This window comes from Muntiacus reevesi, chromosome 2, assembly GCF_963930625.1.
Source record: "Muntiacus reevesi chromosome 2, mMunRee1.1, whole genome shotgun sequence".
NCBI lineage: Eukaryota > Metazoa > Chordata > Mammalia > Artiodactyla > Cervidae > Muntiacus > Muntiacus reevesi.
In genome coordinates, this window is record NC_089250.1 from 106,085,703 (window position 1) to 106,110,817 (window position 25,115).

At 49.9% G+C, this 25,115-nt stretch overlaps 1 protein-coding gene across 2 annotated transcripts in view; it reads left to right on the forward strand.

The window, feature by feature from the left end:
• Positions 1–25,115, forward strand: part of ADAMTS14 (ADAM metallopeptidase with thrombospondin type 1 motif 14) — a 92,909-nt gene that overhangs the window by 48,550 nt on the left and 19,244 nt on the right. The window contains exons 5-12 of one of the 2 annotated variants that reach the window (XM_065919881.1): positions 13,197–13,280; positions 13,935–14,091; positions 16,069–16,174; positions 18,183–18,326; positions 18,952–19,084; positions 20,608–20,721; positions 22,591–22,739; positions 24,686–24,861. In XM_065919881.1, the coding sequence (XP_065775953.1) occupies positions 13,197–13,280; positions 13,935–14,091; positions 16,069–16,174; positions 18,183–18,326; positions 18,952–19,084; positions 20,608–20,721; positions 22,591–22,739; positions 24,686–24,861 (1,063 nt within the window). The remainder of the gene's footprint in view (positions 1–13,196; positions 13,281–13,934; positions 14,092–16,068; positions 16,175–18,182; positions 18,327–18,951; positions 19,085–20,607; positions 20,722–22,590; positions 22,740–24,685; positions 24,862–25,115) is intronic. The other variant, XM_065919880.1, reaches the window with a different exon arrangement.

Sequence of the window (25,115 nt, forward strand, 5' to 3'; positions counted from 1 at the left end):
TCCATACTGATAAATGAATGATTCAATACATAAATAAATGGAGAAGAAGAAACAAATCTCTGCCAAGGAATTTCAAATAACTGACATAGATCCTCTGCCCTCGAGGAGGTGGATTTTAACTCCCTGCTCCTCAAGTGTGGACGGTGCATAGTGACCTTCTTCTAAAGAGCAGAGCATGGAAGCCGGACTGAGTGGCGGGGGAGGTAGTGACTCTGCAGTGGAGAAAGCTGGCAAGCAGCTTCTCTGCAGGTGGTCAAGGTCCACATCAACAGTGATGTCATGTTTGTAGCACTCACTTTTATTTATTTTTTTGCCATGCCACATGGCATGTGGTATCTTAGTTCGCCCACTAAGAGCCCTGCAGTGGAAGCACAGAGTCTTAACCCCTGAACCACCAGGCAAGTCCCATAGCATGGACTTGTGACATAATGTGATGAGGGTGTTCACCTCTGTGATCTTCTTCCCTGAGTCCATATCCTCAGTTTAATCATGGAGAAAACATCAGACATACCCAAATTGAAGGAGCAGCTGCAAAATACTTAACAAATATTCCTAGAAACCACTTAGGCCATCAAAAACCAGGAAAGTGTGAGGGACATCAGAGAGGCGAAACAGTCTGAGGCAGCCAAAGGAGATGTTAACTGTTGTTGTTCAGTGGTCAAACTGTGTCCAACTCTGCCACCCCATGAACTGCAGTATGCCAGGTTTCCCTGTCCTTCACCATCTCCCAGAGTTTGCTCAAACTCATGTCTATTGAGTTGGTGATGCCATCCAACCATCTTGTCCTCTGTCATCCCCTTCTCCTTCTGCCTTCAATCTTTCCCAGCATCAGAGTCTTTTCCAATGAGTTGATTCTTCCCATCTGGTGGCCAAAGTATTGGAGCTTCAGCTTCAGCATCAGTCTTTCCAATGAATACTCAGGGTTGGTTTCCTTTAGGATTGACTGGTTTGATCTCCTTGCTGTCCGAGAAGAAGATAAAATGACTAAATGCAATGTGCTGACCTGAATGGGACCCTGGAGCCAAAAAAAGGGACAACACCCCTAAATTAGGAAAATTGGAAAAAATATGGACTTTATTAAGTACTTGCATGGTAGCTCAGGCGATAAAGAATCTACCTGCAATGTAAGAGACCTGGGTTCGATCCCTGGGTTGGGAAGATCCACTGGAGAAGGGAATGGTGGCCCATTCCAGCACTCATGCCTGGAAAATCCCATGGACAGAGGAGCCTGGTGGGGTACAGTCCATGAGGTCACAAAGAGTTGGACACGACTGAACGACTAGCACACACACACACAAAGTGTGTCAGTACTGGTTCATGCATGGTGACAAATGTATCATAGTCATGGCAGATATTAATCACAGGGAACTCCACATTCTCCATGCTGCTTTTCTGAAAATCTGAAGCTATTCTAAAATTTGAAGTATATTGATTTAAAAGGAAAGAAGGGTTATGACTTCTGTCCAGGCAGGTTGCTGGGAGGGTTTGTGGAGATGATGCTGGGAAGTGTGGGCTGTGTCAGCCCTTGGGTGGCAGTGTACGCCCTGCCATGTTTGAGCACAGGGCGGGCCTGAGACTAGCTTTTTCCATGTTGCCCTCCCTGTGGAGCCCTGCTGGACCTAGCTGCCGAGCAGGAGGTGGACATTGTGCTCTGTAGCCCCTCAGAAGCAATGGTCCCTAGGAGTGAGGTCGGCCCCCTTGGGGTTGGCCAGGAACTGTCTCTGCTGGAAGCAAGAAGGAGAAGCCCATCTTAGCTTGGTCCAGGAGGGAAGGCTGCTGGCTGCCAACTTGGTCCAGAAGGGAAGGCCCACTCACATGGGCTCCCGAGGGCTTAGCTCTCCCCCTGCAACCATGGGCTGAAACATGGGCATTTCTGCTGCAGGCACCCTGAGTTTGACCCTGCCTTCAGGCAGAGCTTCCACCTAGTAGACCCTCCTTCCCTTCTTCCTACTCCCTGGGCTTGACCACAAGGCTCTTGGGAGGCCTGGCCATGCAGGGTTACAGGAGAGCAGAGAAAGGATTTTTACAACAATCCCTGACTGTTCACTGGATTGTTTGACTGTTCACTGGACATAGAAACCCCCTCCCTTCATCTTCACCACCACCCCAGCCAGCCTGTCACCGAAACTGGTTCTGGATAGCTGCCGTGTATAGTGGCTAAGAGCCACAAAGATTTGATCCCAGCCCTCCCACTTTCTAGCTGGGACCTTGGGCGAGTTACTTACTTAACCTCTCTGAGCCTTGGATTTCTGACATGTGAAACAAGAATAATTCCTCCCTCCATAAGAGTGCCCTCAGCAGGGTGCCTGATACATTGTATGTGTTGCATGACCAGAGTTGCCTCCAACCCTAGTTCTCTCTAGCCACTGTCTCCCTTCTGTGGTTTTGCATCCCCTTGATCAGAGTCTTGACCTTTGCTTGTTTTTCTGGTACACAGCCAATAGCCATCCCAGGCCAATATGTTATGTGGAACTCTAACCTGGGGGGTCTTGGCAGATGACCCTGAATTTGGCTGAGGTGCGGGGAGCAGGGAGACCAGACACAGTGTTCTTTTCTGCCCCATGGGTGTGTCTTGGAGCAATCATGCTTGTGCGTACAGCCACGGGAAGCAATTCCTGATCTCCCCTGAGCTGGCTCATTGGCCTCACCTCTGGCATTTGAGAAGTAGTCATGGGGGGCGGAGGCTGACAGAGCCAGGCCTTGAGTGCACAGCCAGGCCAGAGCCTGTTGGGCAGCAGCCCTGTGTGTGTGCCAGAAGGCTGGGGTCCTGGGCCACTCAGGCAGCCTCACCCTCTCTCTGGGGCTCCAGCACCACCTCAGGACTGTGGGTAGAACCCATGTGCCTGGCAGCCTCTGCAGTTCTGCTGAGCATGGCAGTCATGTCCAGCCACCTCCTTGTCCTATGTGGAGTGTCATTGTAGCTCCAGCTGAATCAAAGCCACTGAGGTCCCGCTCAAGGGCCAAGACGGGTGTGTATAGATGAGCCAGAGCCCCAGAGACAGTTGGACTGGGGGACCTGAAATGGCAAGGCCAACCCTACTTTTGGAGGGTGGAATAAGAAAATTTAGCTGCTTTCTTTTCATTATCCTTATTTAATCTAAGAAAAGATCAGACTGTCTCTCATTGCTGAACCATGCACCTATCACAGCCTCAAAACTCTTCATCCAGTTTTGTACTTAGGCTGTCTTCGGGGACAGGGTTCATCTTCCATCTTCCTTTCCTATGGATCCTTTAGTGGGTTCCATGGGCCTGTCTCAATTTTCTTTTACTTGCTAATGTCTTCAGTTCATCATGGTTCTTAGAAGATGGTTTACTGGGTCCAGGATCCTAGGTTGATGGTTTCTTGGTGCTTTGATAATGTTACCTCAGGGTCTCCCTAGTTACTGTTGGAAACCTATTCCCAAGTCCTTCCTTGGTGAGTGACTTTTCTTCTTTCTCTCTTGCTGCCTACAGATGTCTTACAAGACATTCTCTTTGACTGATGTGAGCTTGGAGGGAAATTCCTGAGAGACTGTGAGCACTGTCTGTCCCCAGGAGTGGAGCCGATGCACTCAAGAGGGAGACTTGAGGCCAGTGGGGGCGGTGCACAGGAAGACTGAATGGGGCTCATGGCATGGGGAGCTTTCTAAGGGCCAAGAGTGCCTTGATGGTCTAGGAAGAAACTCCCTGTCATGTGGAGGTGGCCTGAGTTACCTTGATTGCCAATAAGTTTGGGGCTGTCATGGTGGCTTCATGTAGTTCCTGACTTCCCCTCCCCTACATCAAGCCTCTGCCCATCTCCTGTGAAGAGTTGATGACCTTCTCAGTCAAGGATCATTCTGGATCCAACAGTAAGACCTGTCTGATCTCTCCTTCACACACTCACTGTCTTCCTCTTTCCTGACCCCTGGGGTGGGGCATGAGGGGTCTGCATCAAGGGCTTGGTACATCTGTCTGTCCCTTTAGTGTCCAGATTATTTCAGAGCACCGAGGGGTCGCTCCAGATGGCATGTCCCTTCCTGCTTGCTCTGTAGCTCTGTATTTGCATTTAGGACAGTAACCTGGGACTGGGAGTTTGCTTTAGGAAGTACCATTCAACCTCCCACCTGTATCAAACACTTGGCTCTGATTCTGCCTCCTGCACAGAGAACAGCAGCCCCCTCTCTCCCAGCGTGCCAGCCTGGAGATGCAGTGTTAGAGCAGGGCTCACTGCAGCCTTTGATCGGCGAGCTTGGCCTGCTGAGTGAGGGACACAAATGAGTAACGTGGCAGGATTCTGGCAGCACTCTGCCTAGTCCACTTTGGAGAAAGAGGAGAGCAGGAAGGCAGTGGCCTGGGTACTCTAGTTTGTTTGTTTGTTTGTTTTCCTTTGGCCATGATGTCACAAGGCATGCAGGATCTTAGTTCCGCTTTCCCTGTCCTGGGGTCACTGATGGGTTTACATGTGTATACGAGGTGCCCAGATGTGACTGTGTGGAGCGTGCATTGCTTATCACCCCATCCTTGGTTGCTCTCTTACAGTGCACATCAATGGGATCTGAGACACCCACCGTGCCCTTGTGTGGCAGGAAGACCCTGTAGCGGTGTTGGAGGGGCTGAGATTTTGGGGTTCTTTGTGTCATCCTACTGCTGCTTGAATATCATTTCAGCAGGTCATCAGAGTCCTCAGGGTGGAATCCTGTGAGGTAGAATACATGTGCGTGGTCTTCTAGGATGAGTCATGGGCAGGCGGTAGAGAAGGATGTTAATCTGTTTATGCATTTGAGCACTTGGCTCTCATGATGTCTCTGCTCCTGCTGGAGAGGGGAGGAGGGTGGAGGGAGGGCCCCCCGCCCATCGCACTGTCCACTGTTATGTGTGCTGGGCGTTGGGGGGCCTGCTGTCCCGCAGCAGGCACTGGTCTCTGATCCTAATTGGGTCTAGACCTGGGTGCCAGGCAGGGCGGAAGCCTGATGCTGGCCCCTCTGGGGTCTACACACTTATGGTTGGGAGAGTGGGCTGGGGCTCCATGGTGCCCGGGCTTCTGCTGCTACAGCTGTGTGCTCACAGGCTCTGTCCTTGCTGGCCCAGGAGGGGTGCGTCAGCACAGGAACAGATCTCTGGTCCCTGTCCCCACCTTCCTATCCCCGTGGGACTCTCACGTGTAGGGTTGACCATGCCGTTACTCCATCTGCTGGACAGCAACCCCTTTGTGGATTATAGTTTGGTTCCTTTGCTCATGAGCTGAAAGGCATGGTGGGGTAAAGTGGTGCGAACAGGGTCATGCACAAATCTCCATCCTTACTCCCAGGAAGCCGTGCCAGCAAGAGTCAGAGGGTGGGTTCCACTTCTGCTCCATCACTGACTGTACCCATGGGCCTCTCTGCCTGTGGTGCTCACTCGTCATCCCCAGATATTGAGTTGACATGAGCATCCACATGCCAGCCCATGACAGCCATTGTGGTCCCCATTCTACAGAAACAGATTCTAAGGAGTCACCTGACATGCCCCAAGCCTCCCAGCTGGTAAGGGGCAGTGCTGGGGATTAAACCCAGGACTCTGACTCCTGGCGGTTGCACTGCTGGGTACTGACACTGACTCAGTGAACACATCATTTCTCGTCCTGGATAAGCCACTTCTCCTAGGAGAGTAGTTACATAAGTGATGGCTCATCACATGTAGATGTTAGAGGTGATGCTTTTAAATCCACAGAATGGTGTTTCGTGAAATAAGAAAATTGCAAGCAGTATATTCAGTATTATTCTAATTTTGTAAAATGACACACATGCATATACATGTGTGACGGGAAGCTGTGTTAATGGCACTTACTATATATCTGGTTGATACTAATAGGAGACTTAACTATTTTTTCTTATTTTTTATAACTTGGGAGCTTCTTTTTTTAATTGAAGTATAGTTGATTTACAGTGTTGTATTTCTGCTGTATGGCAAAGTGGTTCGTTTATACACACAAGCACACATATATACATTTTTTTTTAAAATATTCTTTTCTATTATGATTTATCATAGGATGTTGAATATAGTTCTTTGTGCTATATAGTAGGATCTTGTCTATCATTCCATATATAATAGCTTATATCTACTAACGCCAACCTCCCACTCCATCCCTCCCCCAACACCCTCCCGCTTGGCAACCACAAATCTATTCTCTAAGTCTCTGAGTCTATTTCAGTTTCATAGATAAGTTCATTGGTGTTGTATTTTAGACTCCACATGTAAGTGGTATCTATGGTATTTATCTTTGTCTGACTTCATTTAAAATGATAATCTCCAGATCCATCCATGTTACTCCACATGGCATTATTTCATTTTTAATGACTGAGTAGTATTCCATTGTGTGTGTGTGTGTGTACCACATCTTCTTTATCCATTCATCTGTTGATGGACATTTAGATTGTTTCCATGTCTTGGCTATTGTGATTAGTGTTGCTATGAACACAGTGTGGTGCATGCATCTTTCGGGATTATAATTCTGTCCAGATACATGCCCAGGAGTGAAATGATTACTGTATCATGTGGTCATTCTATTTTTAGTTTTCTGAAGAACCTCCATGCTGTTTTCATAGTGGCTGTACCAACTGACATTCCAACCAACAGTGAGGGGGGTTCCCTTTTCACCACATCCTCTCCACCATTTGTTATTTGTAGACTTTTTATTGATGGGCATTCTGACTGTTGTGAGGTGGTACCTCATTGTAGTTTTTATTTGCATTTCCCTAATAATTAGCAGTGTTGAGCACCTTTTCATGTGTGTATTGATCATTTGTATTTCTTCTTTGGAGAAATGTCTGTTTAGGTCTTCTGCCCATTTTTTGGATAGTTTTTTTGTTGTTGAGTTGTATGTATTGTTTGTACATTTTGAAAATTAAGCCTTTGTTGATCTCATTGTTTACAAATATTTTCTCCTATAGGTTGTCTTGTCTTTTTTTTTTTTAAATAATATACTTTGCTGTGCAAAAGCTTATAAGTTTGATTAGGATACTCCTTTGTTCAAGATTAATTGACAATAGGTATGTGGGTTTGTTTCTGGGATCTTGATTCTGTTTCATTGATCTGTATGTCTTTTTTGTGCCAATGTCTGATGTCTGGGAGGGTTATGTCTCCTGTTTTGTTCTTTATCTTTAGGATTACTTTGGCAATTCTGGGTCTTTCATGGTTCCATGTAAGTTTAATTTGAATTATTTGTTCTAGTTCTGTGAAAAACTTCATAGGTAGTTTAGTAAGGATTGCATGGAATCTGTAATTTGCATTGGGTTGTGCATTTTAACAATATTAATTATTCCAATCCAAGAGCATGGTGTATCTTTCCATTTGTTTGAATCTTCTTCAGTTTCCTTTGTTAATGATTTATAGTTCTCAGCATATAATTATTTTACCTCCTTGGTCAGATTTATTCCTAAGTATTTTATTTTGGGGGGTGTGATTTTGAAAGTTACTGGGGTTTTTTTACTTTCCCTTTCTGATGTTTAATTATTAATGTAAAGAAATGCAGCCAGTTTCTGCATGTTAATTTTGTATCTTGCTACCTTACTGAATTCAGTTATTAGTTTTAGTAGCTTTTGTGTGGAGTCTTTAGAGTATATAGAATCATGTCATCTGCATATAATAACAGTTTTACCTCTTGCCTTCCAATTTGAATATTTTTTATTTGTTTTTCTTGTCTCATAACTGTGGATAGGACTTCTAATACTATGTTGAGTGGAAGAGGTGAGAGTGGGCATCCTTATCTTGTTTCAAATTTTAGTAGCAAGGTTATCAGCTTTTCACTGTGGGTTCATCATAAATAGTTTTTTCTATGTAGAGAGAGATTCCCTCTGTACCCACTTTGGTAAGGATGTTTATTATGAGTGGTCTGTCTAGTGCTTTTTCTATATTTATTGAAATGATCATGTGGTTTTTGTCTATTGTTTAAGTGGCGTATCACATTGATTAATATGTATATATGGAACCATCCTTGTGAACTTGGGATGATGAATCCCACTTGGTTGTGGTATATAATTTTTTTATATGTTGCTGGATTCAGCCTATTAATATTTTGTTGAGAATTTTTGCATCTACATTCATCAATGATACCGGCCTATAATTTTATTTTTTGGTGGTGTCTTTTGTGGTTTTGGTATCATAGTGGTGGTTGCTTCATAGAATGTCCTTGGGAGTTTTCTCTCCTCTTCAACTTTTTGGGAAGAGTTTGAGAAGAATCAGTATAGATTCTTCTTTGAATGTTTGGTATAATTTGCCTTGAAGCCATCTGGTCCTGGACTTCTGTTTGTAGAGAGTTTTAAAATTACAATTATAAAATTCTGTTTCACCTCTAGTGACTGGTGTTTTAAAATTATGTATTTCTTCTTGATTCAGTTTTGGTGGGCTGCATGTTTCTAGATACTTGTCCATTTCTTCTGGGTTATCGAATTTGTTGGCATACAATTGTTCATAATATTCTTATATGGTTTTTTGTGTTTCTGCAGTATTGGTTGTTAGTTTTCTTTTTCATTTCTTTTTTGTTTATTTGAGTTCTGTCTTTTCTTCTTGACGAGCCTGGTCAGAGGTTTGTCAATCTTGTTTACCCTTTCAAAGAACTACTTCTTGGTTTCATTGTTTTCCTTTCTCTCTGTTTTATTTCCTCTCTGATCTTTATTGCTCCTCCTTTCTTCTGACTTTAGGTTTTGTTTGTTCTTCTTTTTCTAATTCTTATAAGTGGTAGATTAGCTTGTTTATTTGAGATTTTTCTCATTTTTTTGAGGAAAGCTTATATCACTATGAACTTCCATCTAGAACTGCTTTTGCTACATCCCATAGATTTTGTATGGTTGTATTTTCATTGTCTTTTGTCTCAAGATATTTTTAAATTTCCTCCTTGACTTCATTGTTGACCCTCTGTTTTTTTTAGAAGCATATTGTTTAGTCTCCATGTAATTGTTTCTTCCTCACTTTTTTCCTGTGGTTGATTTCTAGTTTCATGCCATTGAGGTCAGAAAAGATGCCTGAGATAATTTCTATATCCTTAAATTTGTTGAGGCTTGTTTTGTACCCTTTTATGTGGTCAATCCTAGAGAATGTTCCATACTCACTTGAAAAGAATGTGTATTCTGTGCTTTTTCTGGATGTAATATCCTGAAAATATTCATTAAGTATGTTTTATTGTATCATTTAGGATATGAGCTGTCTTATTGATTTTCTGTCTAGAAGATCTGTTCATTGATGTGAATGGGGTGTTAAAGTCTCCTACCATTTTTGTATTCTTGTCTTTTTTTCCATTTATGTCTGTTAGTATTTGTTTTACACATTTGGCCATTTAGGTCTGTTACTATTTGTTTTACACATTTAGGAGCTCTTATATTAAGTGCATATATGTTGACAAGTGTAAGATCCTCTCCTTATATTAATCCTTTTGTCATTATGTGCTGTCCTTCTTTATAGTCTGTGCTTTAAAGTCTATTTTGTCTGATATGAGTATTGTGACCCCCACTTTCTTTTAATTTCTGTTTGCAAAAAATACCTCTTTCTATCCCCTCACTTTCAATCTATGTGTGTTCTTTGCCCTGCAGTGGGTCTCTTGTAGGCAGCATATTGTAGCGCTTGTTTTTTAATCCAGTCTGTCAGTCTGTATTTTTTGATTGGAGCATTTAGTCCATTGACATTTAAGGTAATTATTAATAGATATGTATTTATTGCCATTTAAATCTTGTTTTCCTGTTGATTTTATATTTCTTGTCTATCCCTTTGTTTGTTTTTCCTTTTGTGGATTGCTGATTTTCTTTTGTATTATGCTCATGTTCTCTTCTTTTTAATTTTTGTGAATCTATTGCATATTTTTGATTCGTGGTTACCCTTTTTTTTCAAGTATATTAACTCCATCCTATATTTACTTGCCTTAGACTGATAGTCTTATAGGCTTAAACACATTCTAAGAAATGAAAAAAATCAACATTTCTAACTCTCCTCCCCCACATTTTATGATTTTGATGACCATTTTTACATCTTCATGTTCATCCCTTTGCTGTTAATTGTGGTTATTGCTTCCACAGAAATTTTTTTCTTTTTTAAATCTGTGTACGGTCTTATTTAGGTGATTTGCTTTCCAATTGTGATTTTCTCTTTCCTGTATATTCTGTTTTAAAAAACATATTTATTTATTTGGCAGCACTGGGACTTAGTTGCAGCGTATGGGATCTAGTTCCCTGACCAGGGATTGAACCCAGTTTCCCTGCTTTGGGAGCATGGAGTTTTAGCCACTGGACCACCAGGGAAGTCCCATCTTTCCTGTATATTCTTATTTCTTTTCTATTTAGAGAAGACTTGTTAATATTTCCTTTGGAATACATTTAGTGTTGCTATATTCTTTTAGTTTTTGCTTATCTGAGAAATTTTTTCTCTCTTCTTCTATTCTAAATGATAATATTGTTGGGTAGAGTATTATAGATTGCAGATTATTTTTCCCTTCATGACTTTGCATGTGTCTTGCCTCTCCCTTCTGCTCTGCAATATTTCTGTAGAAAAATCAAGTGATAGCTTTATGGGGATTCCCTTGTAATTAATTCTATGCTTTTCTCTTGCTGCCTTTAGAATCCTCTCTTTAACTCTTTCCATTTTTATTATATCTTTGTATAGGTATGTTTGGGTTTACCTTGTTCGGGGCCCTCTGTGCTTCCTATACCTGGATATCTGTTTCTGTCTTTTGGTTTGGAAGTTTTCAGCCATAATTTCTTCAAGTACATTTTTAATCCCTTTTTCTCTTTCTTCCTCTTCTAGAATCAGAATTATGTATCAATTGGCATGCTTTATTTTATCTCATAGTTGTTTTATATTGCTTTCATTTTTTTTTTTCATTTTGCTTTCTGTCTACTGTTCTTATTGGGTGATTTCCATCATTCTGTCTTCTAGCTCATTTATTTGTTCTTCTGCATTATTTATTCTGCTATTCACTGCCTTTAGTTCACTTTCATCTCAGCAAATGAGCTTTATTTTTCTTGGTTCCTCTCTATAGTTTCTAGTTCCTATTTACAGTATTCTGAATTTCTGTCAGTAGTCTTTCTTAATTCATTCAGTATCTCCTTTTTGAAGTCAACGTCTGTTAGACTCAAGAGGTCTGTTTCATTGTTTGTTCTTTCAGGGAAGTTATCTTGGTCTTAACTGGGAATGGTTCCTCTGCCTCTTCATTTTGCTTATATTTCTCTTATTCTGTGAGTTTAGGAGAAACAATTGTCTACTGTGGTCTTAGAGGGCCATTTATAGGTGGGACCATCCTTGTGTAGCTTGTGTGGGCTTAGTATTTTTGGTGCGAGGGCTGCTTTTAGTAGGGATGCTTGTCGCCTCTGTCCTCAGTGTGTGCTGAGGATCCCCTTGATGGGGATGTGCAGATGTAGCAGTTGGTGCCGGTCATGGTGTTCTCTGTGGCAGTGGCGGCCCACATGTGCCCCTGGAGCACGCCATGGGAGCAGAGGGAGTCTGCGACCACTTCTGGAGCTGAGGAGGTGAAAGCAGTGGCTTGAGACAGCTCCTGAAGCCTGGGGCAAGGTGCTGGGGAGGATGGTAGAGGCATGTGACTGCGCCTGAAGTCTAGGGGTGGAGGGGAGCAATAATGGCAGCTCATACACACCCCTGGAGCGCCTGTAGGTAGTGTCCTGCCACCTGAGAGCTCATGTAGGGAAAAAGGCTATACTGGTGAGTTTTGCCCCTGCTCCTGTGCACTGCCCATACAGTGGCACCTGGTCTCCAAGGCAGCCCAGGCCTCCTCTGCATAAACCCTCAGATGGGGTCACACCAGAGTCCTGCCCCTTTGCTCATAACCCACCCTGGTCCCCTCCCGAGGCCCGATCTCCAAAGCCCAAGCTTCTGCGCCCAGCCCCTGTCCACATTGGTGGCCATGTGTCTCAGGCTGGGGAGTGCAGAGTGATGGTACTGACCATATGTACAGGTTTCTTTCCATTCTAGCTGCTTCAAACCAGTTGCTGCATTCTCCTCCAAGGCTCCAAAGCTTCCCCTCTGTCCCAGCTGACTTCCCTGCTAGTGAGAGGACTTCCCAGGTGCAGGAACCTTCCCTCTTTAATAGCTTCCTCCAAGGGGCACAGGTCCAGTTCTACTGCCTTCCTCAGTTTTTTGTTTTTTTTTCTTCTTTTTTGTCCTGCCCCAGTTGCATGAGACTGTCTTGCTCTTTCGGAGGCTGGGAGTCTTCTGCCAACATTTGGTAGATATTCTGTGAGGACTGTTCCACATGTAGATGTATTTTTGATGTACTTATGGGAGGAGGTGAGCTTCATCTTACTATTCCATCTCTGGATCACCTCTTATTTTTTTCTTCTCTTTTTTGGGGGGGGAGTTGCTTTTCAGAGTTTTTAGAGTGAAATATTTTATATCCAGGAATAAAAGTTATTTAAGACAAAAAAGCTGGAGTGGTCTAGTGGGACCACTCAGGAGATGGACAACTTTAGGAGCAGGTGAGCTGCCTGTTCTTGGAGATGGACAAGCAGAGGTGGTGTCCATCTGTCATGGACATGGTTCCAGGACTTGCTGAACAGGCGAGTGAACGGGGGCTGTGTTCTTTGATGAACTGTGTCAGGACTGCCCCACAGGTCCCTGAGCCTGTGGGAGAAGGGAGTAATCCAATGCACTGCTCCTTTCCTCCCACTTGATCGTGCCTGAGAATCACTGGGGAGCTTGTTCCAACTCTGATTCTGATTCTGATTCAGGAGGTGGGCCCAAGACTCTGCATTTTTAATGAGCTCCAAGTGATTCTGAAGCTTCTGGTCCAAGGCCCTGAAGCACTTTCCCCCTGGATTTGCTATGGAGGAGTGCCCAGGTATTACAGAGCAAGCAGATGATGCCACGGGTCACAGGAAAGGTAAACAGGGCTGTCAGGATGAGTGACCTGAGCTGAGTGGCATTTCTGAAAGGCCTCTTCAGAGATGTAAAAAGATGAGAGTCTGAGTTGCTGGGTTTGAGAACAGGCCACTTCCCACTATGGCTTTATGGAGAGAGCTCAGTGTTAGAATTCTGCCAGCCAGTATTTGAGTCCCAACTCTGCAACTCATTAATTGTGTGTCCTTGGGCAGATTCTCTTGCCTCCCTCTGCTTCAGTTTCTTCATCTGAGGATAGGAATGCCTGCTGAATAAGGCCATGGTCAGGATGAAGTAGGATAACATGTCAGGTACCTGGCATTCAGTGGGCCTTTAATGAACACTGGCTTTTCCCAACACCATATACTTGTCTCTTCTTGCAGGTGGATGAGATTTACCACGATGAGTCCCTAGGGGTCCACATAAACATCGCCCTTGTCCGCTTGATCATGGTTGGCTACCGACAGGTAAACCTCTTTGTCAGCAGGCAGGATTGGGAGGGAGATGGGGGTGAGGCAAGAGCATCAGACAAGCTAGGGTGTCGGGAATGGGGAGCAGTGTCTAGGAAACATTTTATTTCCAGAATCAGAGCCCAGAGACCATGAGAGTTGAGGTCTCAGTGGCAGAGGCATCTGGGGTTGATAAGTGGGACTTACAGTTTCCCTCCAGTAAGATAAATGGACAATCCTTGATCCCTATGCCTGGAGGTCCCACTCCTTGAATTGATGGGGATAGTGGGGCTTAGAGAGGCGACAGCGACCAAGATGAGTCCTGCTAGGGTTGGGTCCCAGGCTCTGTTGCTTGTTCTTCCCCATGTGGGAGTAAAAACAGAGTTTTCTTCTAGAGGCTACTGTGACAATGAATGTAGAGAGGAAAGGCTCAGAACAGCACCTGCCTGTCAAGGGATTAGAGATCATCAGTTCTCAGCAGATAGGGGTCCTGACATGGGGCTTGGCACAGGAACATTCCCCGAAGCAGGGCTGGACTCTGTGTCTGCGGCAGCCAGAGTCAGTGACCCTGGGGAAGGCACTGCTATCGCTTGGGCCTCGGTGTCCCCTGCTGATGGGAGCCTGTTGTGGTCTGCGGGATCTGACCACCCACCCCGCTCTCTGGCCTCACAGTCCCTGAGCCTGATCGAGCGAGGGAACCCCTCTCGCAGCCTGGAGCAGGTGTGTCGCTGGGCCCACTCTCAGCAGCGCCAGGACCCTGGCCACGCAGAGCACCATGATCACGTCGTCTTCCTCACTCGGCAGGACTTCGGACCCTCAGGTATGCAAGGTACTGTATTTGCCATGGCCAGGTGTGTGCAGCTGCAGGGCAGGGGCCGAGGCTGTCTCTGGGGCCGCCCTAGGAGGACTGGAGGAATTTTTTCAACAAAAAGATCCTTGGGACTTTGGAGCAGGACCTGGCCGGACAGGTGGGCAAGCTTTGCAGTGGTTTCTTAGGGACCAGGGAGAATGAAGGGGTCCCACTCTTGTCCCTGCTGCTTTGGTTGAACCTGCAGTTGGCTGAGCATCAGGCTCTGGCCCTGTGCTCACCATCCTGGGACTTGGCTGCGTGAAGGTCTCAGTGACCTTCAAGGTGCTCCTACCCACACTGTATCCTTCCGTCTTCAGAAGCTGGTGGTGGGGAACCTGCAACAGGGCCAGCGTGGACTTCTGGAAGGAAGGCCTTGCTCTCCCTGCTGATCCATGACTCCGCAGCCCAGTGAGCTGAGCTTACTCATCCTCAGAACTCTCCCCACTGTGGAGTGGAGGAAATAGTCGTATATTTGCTGTCCTCTGTTCCCAGGCTGCTAAAAGGCCCGAAGGATGCATGCAGTGTCTGTGATAGAGGCTGGCTGAGTGTGCTCTGCAAACTCAGGAAGCTTGGATCACCTTCCCCCACCTCTAGCTTTTTGTAAGGGGAAACCAAGGTCCAGAGTGGCAACAAGATTTGCCCAGGCCCCACTGCAGAGAGGAGACAGAGCTGAAACTCAGAGTGGATCTCCAAACACCAAGTTGAGGGCTTCTTAGTGTTTTCTGGTCTGATGCTAGAAGAGGTCAGCCTGTACCCAGCAGGGCTGCTTGTCTGAATCCGTGAAATCCTCAAGGCGAGCTTGTACACACACAGATCGACACACACATGTACAAACGTGTACTCTTGCCCGGCACACGTGCACACACACACCCACACACGTGTGTACTCACATGTGCTGTTGAGCACATCCAGACCTCCAGGACAGGTAGGACCCCAGAAACCTCTACACCCCCAGGGCCATCTCAGGAAAGGGTTTTGGCAGTTCTGAAGACAGAGAATAGTGTCTGGCCCTGGCTGGCCGAAAGCCCAGGGCAGGGAGCGTTCTCTGCCATTGCCCCCTCTGCAGAGGTCTTCCCCAGCCCAGGCTGCCCTCCCAGCCGATTACGGGCCCTGGGGAGGTGGGGCTGCAGCCCCCTAGATCACAGGCCTCTCACACAAAGCCCCTCAGCCAGTGCTGGCCTCACCGTGGCTGCCATGTGCTGGCCCCCTGCGCTGCCCGCGTCTCCTGAGGCCTGCACAGTCGTGTCTTCACTCTGCCCATGTCCTCCCCTCCACGTGTCCACCCCCACCTCCCCAGAGTCTCACCTCTCCCCCAGCCCCAGCTCTAGGCCCCTCATAAGTCATTCCCTGGTCCCTTCAACCCCTCCTGTTAGACCCATTCCCTGGGTGACTCCCAGTCATCCCCACACATCCCTTTGTGCTCCTGGAATTCTGGCCCTCCCGGCCCACCCCTAAGTAACCTGCTGACCCTGGTCTGCCTGCAAAGCTGTCTGCCGCTCACGGGTGTGGATGCGCTAGAGGAAGGGGGTGCAGGCTGGTCCCTGATTCCTCTATTCTCCCCATAGTGTCTAACACACTGCCAGCTACCACACTGCACAGATGTGTGGAGCTTGTCAACTGACCGACTGGCTGGCTGGAAGGCTGCAGCTTGGAAGTTGGGTGTGTGTAGGCTTGGGCACACTGCCTTGTTTAGAGGAGGAGCTGACAGGCGCAGGGAGCCACAGGCCAGGAGGGAAGGCATCACGCCTTAGGATGCGGGGGCAGCTTGGCCCAGGTGCCATATTGCAGCTGCATACATACAGGGCGGGACGTTGCAAGAATCCTTCTTCCTCCCGGGACCCTCTGGCAGTGACCCGATCCAGATGTGCCTGCAGTGGCTGGCTCAGCACAGACCTTGTTGCGTCCTGCCTCACCTGCGTGTGACCTCTCTCTGCCCTCTCTCCCCATCCCCGGCAGGGTACGCGCCTGTCACCGGCATGTGCCACCCCCTGAGAAGTTGTGCCCTCAACCACGAAGACGGCTTCTCCTCGGCCTTTGTGGTGGCCCATGAGACCGGCCATGTGTAAGTGGCCCTGTGGGGGCGGGCTGTGCCTTGAACTCCAAGCAGGTCTGTGGGTATGGGAGGCTTTGTCCCAGTTCTGGTTCCCATCCCAGGCTCCTGGGAGATGCCAGAGGAGCTTCCCTCGGAGGGAGGGAGCCCTGGGGCCCAGAGAGCAATTCTGAGTCTGCCTTGGGCCCAGCCCCCAAATCCCAGGGCTGTGGGAGACCAGACATGGCCCTGCCTTTGGCAGCTCAGTGAGTGTCCCCTCAGAGGCAGCACTGTGCTCTCTGGGTGGCCTATGTCCCTCTGTCCAGTCACCCCTTGAGGCCTTCCCTGCTGCTTGCATGTGGAGCGCTGGCTAGAGTCCATCTTAAACAGGTGCATGTAGATCCAGGACTCGGGCCAGGCCGGTGGCTGGCTTACATGATCCTCAGACTTGGATTTGGTTTAGAGGGTATTCATTCATTCAATCAGCCAGTAGTTCTTGAACACCTGTTGTGTGCCAGGCCCTGTTCTAGAAATAGGGCTTCCGTGGAGAATGGGGCACAAAAGCATGCAAGACGCTATGTGCTGGGAGAAAACAAATAATCCACCATCCAGTGTCCAGTGGTGATGCACACCTGTCACAGTCACGCCTCCTGGCCTTGTCTGTCCATGGGGCAGGGCTTAGGGACATGCCCCCAGCTTGGCTGTCCCCCAGCCAAGGCGTAGAGTGAGGGCCATTTTTTGCAGCTGGAAGGACATGGGAAGGAGTGGGCCAGCTGCAAGGGCGAGCCTGCCACCCATGGTCAGCCGTGTCCCTCTCTGCATCTGCCTGCCCCCGTGGTTTCACCCCAGTCCTGCCCTTCGTTGAGTGGGTGGCACCTCCTCTCTGGGGCCTTCGTTTCCTCAGCTGCAACACAGAGGCTGGCACCGGGGAAATCTGTGAGGGCCCTGCCTGCCTGCCCTGGCGGCCAATACTTACACATATTCTAGAGCCAGGAGTTTGTCTTCCTGTGTGTGGGGGGGTACTCTTCACTCACAGAGCCGCTGCCTGCAGAGAGACAAGATCAAGCTTAGAGGCCCACTCTTGGCCTTGAGCTCCAGAATCCAACACTCGTCCTGGGCCTCCACATCCCCAGAGGCCCAGAGGCTCTGTCTAGTGGTGTCTGTCTAGTGGTCAAGGCCAGATGCAGATGTCTAGGAGTGTGTAAGAATTTAGAACTTTTGGGCTTCGGTGTTAGATACTAACTATAAAGGGCTTCCCGATAGTGCTAGTAGTAAAGAACACGCCTGCCAATGCAGGAGACGTAAGTGATGTGGGTTCGATCCCTGGGTTGGGAAGATCCCCTGGAGGAAGGCACAGCAACCCACTCCAGTATTCTTGCCTGGAGCATCCTATGGGCAGAGGAGCCTGGCGGGCTTCAGTCCATGGGGTTGTAAAGAATCAGACATGACTGATGCAACTTAGCATGGACACTAACTCTAAAGAGCAAACTTCTACATTTAAACTATCATTATGGCAGGTGGGTACCACACACATAGCTCTGTAAGGCCAGGTCTAGGAGAAGCTAAAGAGGCTGGTACACAGGGAGAGTGCCATAAGCCAGGTCGTACTGAATAGAATGAAATTGGTCCTTGTGCACAAGGCCTCAGGTTTGGAGGGGAGACAGTGCATGGTGTGCGAGTTGTTAACCATGGTGCAGGTGGCCCCTGCTGTGGTCAGATAGCCCCTGGGCAGGGTGGCCAGGAAGGGTGTCCTGGGGCCAGAGTGGGGCTTGAGCTGCTTTCAGACACTGTGAGGACGTTAGGGAGGGTTTGAGTAGGGGGCTGGAGGGCAGAATGAGCTCAGCCCCATTGAGGGGCAGTGTGGGGCCTCAGCTTCCATCCAGTGGGGTGGCCCTCCCCGCTGCACAGTGGGGAAACTGAGGCCAAAAGGCACAGTCTCAAGCTTGGTCAGGGCAGAGTCTCCAGCCCACCTGCTCATCTTCTCAGGGGTGGGCTCGCTGGGTGTGACTCAGGATTGCCCTCTCTGCCCCCCCACCTCCAGGCTCGGCATGGAGCACGATGGTCAGGCGAACGGCTGCGCGGATGAGACCAGCCTGGGCAGCGTCATGGCGCCTCTGGTGCAGGCTGCCTTCCACCGCTTCCACTGGTCTCGCTGCAGCAAGTTGGAGCTCAGCCGCTACCTCCCGTAGGTCACCTCCGCCCTCTGCCTCTCCGCCTCCCCCAGCATCTCCCCTCCCAGCAACATCCCGCCCCTGACACAAGCTCCAGTCTGGTTTTGCTGGTCAGTTCCTGGGCCTTTGGGGATGTGGAGGCCCAGGATGAGTGTTGGATTCTGGAGCTCAAGGCCAAGGATGGCCTTGAGTAGATTTGGGTGGAGTAGGTGCCAGCAGAGATACTGTCGCTAACCTTTGCAGCAATCAGCCAGGGCCCAGCGTATGTCCTGCACGGTGGGCTGCTTTGTCTTCTTCTCTCAGTGCAGTGAGCCCTCAAACTGTCTGAGATCCAGCCCTTATTTTGGGCCATGGCATGAACTCTGTAATGTGGGTGAAATGGGCCCTATAAGAAAGCCACATGCTGCATGCCTAAGGCTGGTCCTGGTGCCCTTGCCTTGGAGCCCAGACACATGGTCATGAGTGGAAGTAGGGGCAACTGCGGGGTAGCCCATTTTTCCTGGAGAATGCAGCAGCTAGCACAGAGCAGCAGGTGGGTTCCTGCAGGCCTTCCCAGCTTGGTTCCTGCCCCCTCCTCTGTGAAGGGAGAGTTGGGGTGTTCCTGCCCCACCCGGCTCACCTCCCTGCCTCTGCCGGCAGCTCCTATGACTGTCTCCTTGACGACCCCTTTGCGCCTGCCTGGCCCCAGCCCCCGGAGCTGCCTGGCATTGACTACTCAATGGATGAACAGTGCCGCTTCGACTTTGGCACTGGGTACCACACCTGCTCGGCGGTGAGTTCCCATGGCCTCTGCCAGCTGGGATGCCAGGTCAGCCTCCTCGGTCCCAGGCTGTTCATTCATGGAGCCACCACAGGGGGATACAGGATGACCAGGGTCCAGGCCCTGCCACCTTCTGCTATGACCCCACCGCACCCAGTCCCATGGAGGGGTGGGAGACAGTGTGTGGGTGGGGGGATGCTGGAAAATGCCTAGAAGGATGGGAACAGAATAGAACACAGAGAGTGGGCCACCAATGGGGTCCTGGCGGGCCAGGCTGGCGACTGGGAGAGTTTATCTGCCTGGTGGCTCGTGTGTCAGATCAGGTACTAGCTCTGGGCTAGTAGAGAAATAGTTGCCACCCTCTGCTGTATGGGTGTTTGGCAGGATGTTTGGGCAGACTTCCCACCCTGGTGAAGTTCTCCTGTGTCCCACCTAATCTCTCTCCAGGGGGTCAGTTGCATGCTCCCCCCACCCTCTGCCCTGTGCCTGAGATGGTCGATACAAGGGAGCAGAGCCCTGTTCTTCCCTGCAGGACAAGGCAGGGAGAGCCTGGAGTCTGGCAGTCAGCTGAGCCACCCAGGGGAGAATCAAACAGCCGCTGAGCAGGGCCCAGGCAGAGGCTCAGAGAAGGGGACATCCCAGGGCAAGGGGGATGTCCCAAGGGGTCAGGCCTTGGTGCCTTGAGTACGTCATACCTCCCCCATCCAGGAACGCAGCCCCCTCCTCAGCTCTGCAGGACCTGAAGGCCCTGTGTGTGGCCATCTTGTGCATGGCTCAGGCCACACTGGGACACCTGGTCTCCACTTTGAGGGTGGAGAAGCAGCTGGGAAATGGGATTTCAATGGCCAGAGGCTGTGTTTGTAGGACATGAGTCTGGCTGGCAGGGGATGATAGGAGAGAAAAGATTGGGGCTTTCCTAGACAATGTGAACTATAAGGTTACCAGCCTTATATGAGGAGATGGCAACCCTCTCGAGTATTCCTGTCTGGGAAATCCCATAGACAAAGGAGCCTGGCAGGCTATAGTCCGTGGGGTCGCAAGAATCGGACATGACTTAGCGACTAAACCACCACCCCAACCTTACATGAGAGGGAGATGGGAATCCTGACCTTGTCTGGGTCCTGCATGGTCTGGGCTAGACTGGCAGCTCCCTCCAAGTCCCCCACATGCCTAGAACTCAGGGACCATCAGCAGACCCAGCCTCCCCACAGCCTCAAACCGTGGTCCCTGCTCAGTGACAGAGCGGCCTCTGCAAGACAAGGACGGAGGCCTTGGAGGGGAGCATAGAGGCATGTGGGCTGTGGGGGGCGCCTTCTTCTCGCTGGGGTTGCTGGAGGCCACTGGCACTTGGGGGGGAGCTGAGCTGGTGGACGTGTGGGGCTCTGGTTGGATGGGCTCCTCCTGCCTCCGTGGCGGTGTTTGGCCCCAGCGCCCACCCATACCCTGCCCCCTCTCCGTCACTGTCAGTTCCCCTGGACAACTCGCCAGAGCTGGAGGGCCAGTTCAGCTGTGACCCCCTCCCCCTTGCCGCACAGTTCAGGACCTTCGAGGCCTGCAGGCAGCTGTGGTGCAGCCACCCCGACAACCCGTACTTCTGCAAGACCAAGAAGGGGCCCCCGCTGGACGGGACTGAGTGCGCGCCAGGCAAGGTAACTGTGGGCTGGGGCTGCAGGCAGAGTGCCTTCCTGGGTGCCGGCCCCCGGGGGGACCTGCCCCTCTGGCCAGTGTGGGCATGGTGGGAGTGTGGGGCAAGAGTGAGCCTTGCGTGCAGGCAGTTGGGTGTGGAGTCCTCACAGGAACTCACACACACCCCCTCTCCTCCCCCGGACCACAGTCTTTGGCTTCTACTGAGAGCAAGAGTTTGGCCTTGTCTCATAGTGCATCAGCAATCATGTTTACTCCCATTTTACAGATGAGGAGAGTGAGGCCCAGACCGGTTAGGGAACTTGTGGAGGTCAGACAGAGGGTGATTAGCAGAGAAGGGGGTGAAGGCAAGGCTCCGGGTATTCTGCCTGCTCACCTCCCCACTGCTCACCATACTGCTTCTCACCACTCCACCCCCGCCCCCCCAAAGCTGCCCATTCACTATTTTCTGGTGTATGTTTGCACACTCTCTCGTGTGTGTGTGTGTGTGTGTGTTGGGGAGGGGTGTTCAGGGGTCCCCAGGTCTGAGAGTCTTGAGCTGAAGTCTGAAACCCACCTCTGCTCTATTGCTGGCCCTGCCTCTCCCTGCAGCTCTGTGTGGTGACCTTGGGCCATCCTCTGACCAAGCATGTCCCTCTCCTCGGCTTCTTGTGAACTTAGGAGCCCTGTCAAAGCAAATGAAGGTGCTGGGAAGAAGCAGGGTGCTGCCCCCACCAGCCTGTCCTCTGCCCTTCACCCCCGGCCCTCAGCAGGCTTGCGTCTGTAGATGGTCTGTCCCTTCACAGATGGGTGGAGCTTCTTTTAAAAATCTCTATCCCTGCAGAGTCTGACTCAGTCTGGGGGTGAAGCTGAGACATCCGGAGTTTTAAAAGTTCCCCTAGTGACTCTGAGGCTGAGAAACACTCAGTTCTCTCTTGAAAATGACCTGGAGGGCTTTACTGTGTTTCTTACCTATGGCCCCACAGGACAAGGGAAGGGGGTTAACCTGGGTTGAGCTCCCCTTTGTGCCTGGCCTTGTGCTGAGGCCTTTGTGAGTGTGGCTGCCTTCAGTTCTGAGAACAGTCCCATTTAACAGGCAAGTACCCTGAGGTTCAGCAAGGTGAAGTGAAGTGAAGTCGCTCAGTCCTGTCCGACTCTCTGCGACCCCATGGACTGTAGCCTATCAGGCTCTTCCGTCCACGGGATTTTTCAGGCAAGAATACTGGAGTGGGTTGCCATTTCCTTCTCCAGGGGATCTTTCCAACCCTGGGATCGAACCCAGGTCTCCCGCATTGCGGGCAGACGCTTTACCGTCTGAGCCACCAGGGAAGCAAGGTGAATCTCTGCCAAAGCCACACACAGCTAGTAATGGCCAAGCCGGGATTCAAACCTGGGCTTCTTGAACTGGAGGCACGCACCCTCCACTGTGTGGCTGAACCTCCTGGGTAGCTGGCTTTCCCTCCCATGAACATACCTGCTTGGGGTCCCAGGTGGTGATTCCGAGGTACAGAGCCAAGATCAACTCTAGATTGTGTGGGAAGACTGTGTCTTCTCTCCCTTATCCGCTCTTTGTGCCTCTGGGGGTGGTAAACCAAATAATTGCAGTTCCTGCCATCATTATTATTATCACCTGCTGTTATTGGAGGGCTCTGTGTGAGTGCTCACTGCAGCCCTGTGGGTGAGTGCTGTTGTCCCCATTGTCCAGCTGAGGAGTGGGCTCTGAACGGGATATCCTTTGCTGAGGGTCCTTCAGCTCACAGGAGGCATTGGATTCTGTGTGCCCCCTCGGCTGGAGCTCTCAGCATTCCTTTCTCTGGGCTCACCCACGGTGCCCAGTATGGCCCTTTCTGTGGCAGTGGCTCCAGGGTGACCTCACACCCTCTGCTCCATCCCAGTGGTGCTTCAAAGGTCACTGCATCTGGAAGTCGCCGGAGCAGACTTATGGCCAGGACGGAGGCTGGAGCTCCTGGACCAAGTTTGGGTCGTGTTCACGGTCCTGTGGGGGCGGGGTTCGATCCCGTAGCCGGAGCTGTGACAATCCCCCGTGAGTGCACTTGGCTGAGGTGGGCAGGGCAGGGGCCTGAGGGGCTTGGAGGGGGTGGCGCTGGGGGGCAGGGCCCAAGAAAGAAGGTCCCCTGCAGGTAGCTACGTATTCCAGTGGATGAGGACCCAAAATTGTTGCGGGCACCAAATCACTTCCACCTCGGTCAGACGTCTCCTTTTGGGTCTGACATCTGAGAACAGGCCTGAGCCGGTGATTCTCAGTATCTCATGTGCAGAGAGTCTGGGTGGGCCCAAGGTTTGGTCAATTTAACAAGCCCTTCTGTGACCCTGATCCTCCAGCTAAGCTTTGAAAAAACACTGTTCACTAGCCATGTTTTAGGAGAATAAATTCCCCAAATCTGTTTCCTACTACATGAAGCAAAACTTCCTTCAATTTTTCTTAGCTCTTTCTAATGTCAAATCCTCTCCTTACCTCCCCCCCGCCATTTTTCAGTATTCTGGGGGAGCAATCTATTTCTCTCTTTTATCCTCTCCATGGGGTTCCCCTCCAGTGGTTTTAGTACCTCTGAGCATCAGCTTTTTATGGCCTCCATCTCCCAAGCTGATGCAGTCTGCTTAGAATAGCTTCATGGGAGCTGGGGGCTGGCCCAGTCTGGCCCTGTGGGTCTGCTGGTCCCAGGAATCAGGGATGCAGAACCTCTGTGGGGCAGGGCCAGCTTAGCCCTCACAGCAATGAGTGATGTGATGGGGACCTCAGAACGGCAGGATCCTAGGATCACAGAGGCTCAGTGATGGTCATCTTCTCTCCAGCATCTTCAGGAGTAGTCCTTCCCACTCTGCTGTGTGTATCCCTCCAGGGATGGGATTCTCAGTGCCTCCTGGAGCAGCCTGTTCCTGTGTCAGATGACTGTGCTGACCCTTTACAAGTAGGAGCCAAAGAGAACAGCCTTGTAACTTCAGCCTGTTGAGGGTATGAAAGCTGGGTTAGAGAAAGGGCCAGCGGTGCCCACTCTGGATAAACCACCTCCTGCTCATGGCACATAGTTATTCCCTTGATCGAAGCTCCTGTTTATTGAACTGCTCTGAAATAACTCTTTTTATTTTATGAGGCTTAAATGAAACATTGTGTGTACTCTCAGCACCATGCCCGGCACAGTTTCAGCGCTAATGAAGGACGGCCTCTGTTCTAATTACTCCAGTGTATGGACCGCTTTCCCTGCGCCAGGTGGGGTGCTCAGCACTCCTGTGCATAAACCCACGTAACCCTCCCAGCACCTCTGTACAGAGTTCCAGTAACCCCATTCACTTGAATACTCTGTACCCGTAATCTTACCGAATCCTTTTAACTTAATGGGGACGAGAGTACAGATTGCTTAAGGATACCTTTTTAAAATTTATTCTTCACAGACACACCAGGAGGTAGATAAAATAAGAGGTGTTATGGTCCCTCCTTGAAAGGGGAAATTAAGGCATAGCAGGACTTGGGTGTAGATTCAGCTAGATCTTTTGACTCCAAACCCAAGTCTCTTTTCCCACTCCTTAGTTTGTGGTGATAGTAAATGGAGGTGGATGCAAATGAGAGCAGTTGAGTCATGTGTTGGGGGCCTACTGTATGTCAGGCCTGTGCAACGGGTGAAAGAATATGCGAAGATGAGTAAGACTGATTTCTCTTCCAGCCCAGTTGGAGCGGTTAGTCTTTCCCTCTTGTCTTCCTCCTCTCCACCCCATCTCTTGCCCCGTTTCTTTCTTTCATTCTCTCTTCTGCCTGATCACACACACACAAACACAAAAACAGGTGGCATATGCCTGAAGGGACCAGAAGACTCTGAGCTCAGCAGCCCTCACAGTGGGACTCCCCCCAATTTCCAAGTTAGTGGGGCCCCTTTTTATGCTCCTCTAAAGGGCTGAGCCTCCCAGGTGGGTATGGGAAAGCCTGCCACCCATCCAGCCTTTCCAGCCAGCACGGTCTCTCTATGCCTGTCCCAGCCCAGCTTACGGAGGCCGCATGTGCTCAGGGCCCATGTTCCAGTACCAGATCTGCAACAGCGAGGAGTGTCCGGGGCCCTACGAGGACTTCCGGGCCCAGCAGTGTGCCAAGCGCAACTCCTACTACGTCCACCAGAACGCCAAGCACAGCTGGATCCCCTATGAGCCGGACGATGGTGAGTGGGGCCCTGTTCCCTCCACCTCCCGCCCCATGGCCTTGGGTATCTGCTGGGTCCTTATCTTCCCAGACAGGGCCTTCCATGCCTGGCCCACCAGTGAAGGTGGAGGGACAGTGGCGGCACCCAAAGGGGCATTGCAGTTGGCAGGTTTGCCTATGCCTTTGTGCAGGCCTTTGCACTGTGTACGTCGGGGGCCCACCATCCTCATGAAAATCATCCTGGATTTGAATTCTTATGCTGTTTCCTGGCAG